Source organism: Cyprinodon variegatus, unplaced genomic scaffold, assembly GCF_000732505.1.
Source record: "Cyprinodon variegatus isolate N-32 unplaced genomic scaffold, C_variegatus-1.0 Scaffold576, whole genome shotgun sequence".
In the NCBI taxonomy this organism is placed as follows: Eukaryota; Metazoa; Chordata; class Actinopteri; order Cyprinodontiformes; family Cyprinodontidae; genus Cyprinodon; species Cyprinodon variegatus.
The window spans coordinates 497,417-499,944 of record NW_015151029.1 but is presented as its reverse complement, the minus strand read 5'-3'; the positions used below and the strand labels follow the sequence as shown (position 1 = coordinate 499,944).

The following is a 2,528-nucleotide window of genomic DNA, read 5'->3' as shown; positions in this document are numbered from 1 at the left end:
AGACTCTAGATTATATATAGAGATTAAAGCAGAGAGGAATTGTCTGATATTTATTTCTTTATATGCTTTGAAATTATAAAATATAACAAAAACTAAGATTTTTACAAGCAACAGCAGGATTTTCAACAACAGTACCAACGTTGATTTGATAAAAAGCTAAGTTGGTTAAAAATATATATATTTTCTAAAGTGAAGGAATTTTTTTTCCCCACTGAATAAATTAAAATAAATTCAATCATAGATATAGTGTGAAGCTTTGCTGATTGTCTTTTTTTAAACATCTTTACCATGTAGCAAGCACTGTGTACAGCAGAAATCGAATAAGAATAGTAGTAATTTAGAAATAAACAAACTTGTTGAATAATTTCTAGTTAATATTTTCTGAACAAATTTCTGTTTTATCGTTTTTTTTTTTAGGTTTTTATGGCACTAGTGACTTGTTTTTTTATACAGTGGGATGACAGAAAGGGGAATATGAGAGAGAGGGAGAGACATGCCGCTTGGCCACGATTCGACAACCACTACAGCGATATTTCACTGAATTATTTGTTTGTTTTTTTCAAAGCTTTACCTTTGCTGTTCTGCCGTGCTCCAAACAGTCCTGGAGGTCCAACCTGTCAGAGCACATAGCGGACAGAGGTCTGCAGAGAATAAAGTAACGGGAATCATTCACATTTCGGCTTTTTGTCTCAGTTGGGAGATCATTTTATAGGTGTTACGACTAAAATAGCAACACATGTCTCCATATCTGGGAGTCAAACTTAAAGTTAAATATAACATGTTTTTGCATATGAGCCAGAACACTTTAGTTTGATAGAGCTATAAGAGCCAATAAAAACAGATCTGAGTTAATATTCTGTGAAATTCTATTCCCTGCTTTTATTAAAACACTTATATCTACATAGGCCGCCCCTATTTATCCCCCGTTTATCCTTTCCTTTGCTCCTCCCTGACAATCCAACCACTAACCTGTTCATGCCAGGAAGGTTACCCCAAAAGTAACGGGCGCGGTGAGCAGCGGACACCTCCTTGGCATCAATCATTACTGGATTACACTGTGATCAAAGACAAAAAGAACAAACAACAACGATAAATGCAGAGAACAAAACTGATAAGTCAAGCGCTTCATCTACAGAATCACTTCCAATAGAAACAATCACTATAGATGTTTCCTGTTTTTGTTCATTAAAAAAGTGAAAAACAGAAGATGAACTGGTTGTTAAATAGTATTTAATGATCATCTTTATCATTTCTAGATCAGTGACTGGAGAATCAGAAACGCAAAAACGGGATTTTTTTTTCTAATCAATGAAACAAAACATACTATGCAGATGCTTTTACTGTGAGGACTCATGTTTAGCCATATGAGGTATCAGAGAAGATGTTCAAAGTGAATAAAGCATAGAGTTGGAACTATTTTCAGCAATATATGGACAAATGCCTGCTTTTCATTTAGACTTGAACGGAGCCAGAAATCACGGATCAAACCTCCTTTCAATTAAACTGACAGTCATGTTTTTGGACTGTGGGAGGAAGCCGGAGTACCCGGAGAGAACCCACGCATGCTCAGGGAGAACGTGCAAACTCCATGCTGAAAGACCCCGGGCCAGGAATCTAACCCAGAACCTTCTTGCTGCAAGGCAGCAGTGCTACCCACTGTGACACTGAGCAACCTTAACACCTTTATTAACTATTTCTTTTAAAGCCAGGCAAGGATAAGTAATTCAATCTGGTGATTTATGTAAATCACTGAAATATTCACACAGTTTGGTGCTTTTCAGTTCACTTACAGTACATTTTTTTTATTCTTTTCGGCAAATATTTTACTTCATTTACTGATTTCTTTTTTTTTTTTTTTCTCATCATCAGACTTTTGCTTCCAAGGTCGGCTGTGTTGTTTTTATTTCTTTTGCCCCTAGGCTAATAATGTTGTTTTTTTAAGTTGCAACCTACTCACTTCCCATAATGCATGGCTGCTACAAACTAGGAACGCTAGCAAAGGTGATGCAAACAACTTAAATTACATCACGCAACATTTGAGTATCAAACAAGCATCCGCATGAGTACTTGGCTGCAGTCCTTCCCTTGTTCCTGTTCTCCTTCTCAGTCAGCGGAGTAGCAAAGGAGACGTGGGTATATGTGCATCTGCGTGAAAAGACAACTGCAACTTGCTCATTGTTTGTGTTGGAAAGGAAATCAGTTCACAAACACATACGGAACAGAGCTAATTTGGTTTAATCTCTCCTTCAATTAAGGAATTGCAACCTCTTAGGCAGGGACTATTCAATCCTCGTCCTTAGGACCCAATGTCCTGTATTTTTGTGGAGTGTCTCTGCTCCATCTCACCTGAATTAAATGATTGGAGAGGCTTGTTAATCTGATTTATTTAGGTCAGGTGTATTGAGGCTGGGATAAAAGCAGGTCTGTCGGCCCCAAGGACCAGGACTTAAAGGAATAGTACACCCAAAACATGATTAGCCTTCATTTTCTACTCACCCCCATGCTGAACAACACTCTGGAGTACTTTT

At 37.5% G+C, this 2,528-nt stretch overlaps 1 protein-coding gene across 6 annotated transcripts in view; it reads right to left on the bottom strand.

The window, feature by feature from the left end:
• dnmt3a (DNA (cytosine-5-)-methyltransferase 3 alpha) overlaps positions 1 to 2,528 on the bottom strand; it is an 84,909-nt gene that overhangs the window by 3,219 nt on the left and 79,162 nt on the right. For 5 of the 6 annotated variants that reach the window (XM_015392177.1, XM_015392175.1, XM_015392176.1 and 2 more), the window contains 2 exons: positions 970 to 1,055; positions 572 to 641 (listed from right to left, as the gene is read on the bottom strand). In XM_015392177.1, the coding sequence (XP_015247663.1) occupies positions 572 to 641; positions 970 to 1,055 (156 nt within the window). The remainder of the gene's footprint in view (positions 1 to 571; positions 642 to 969; positions 1,056 to 2,528) is intronic. The other variant, XM_015392174.1, reaches the window with a different exon arrangement.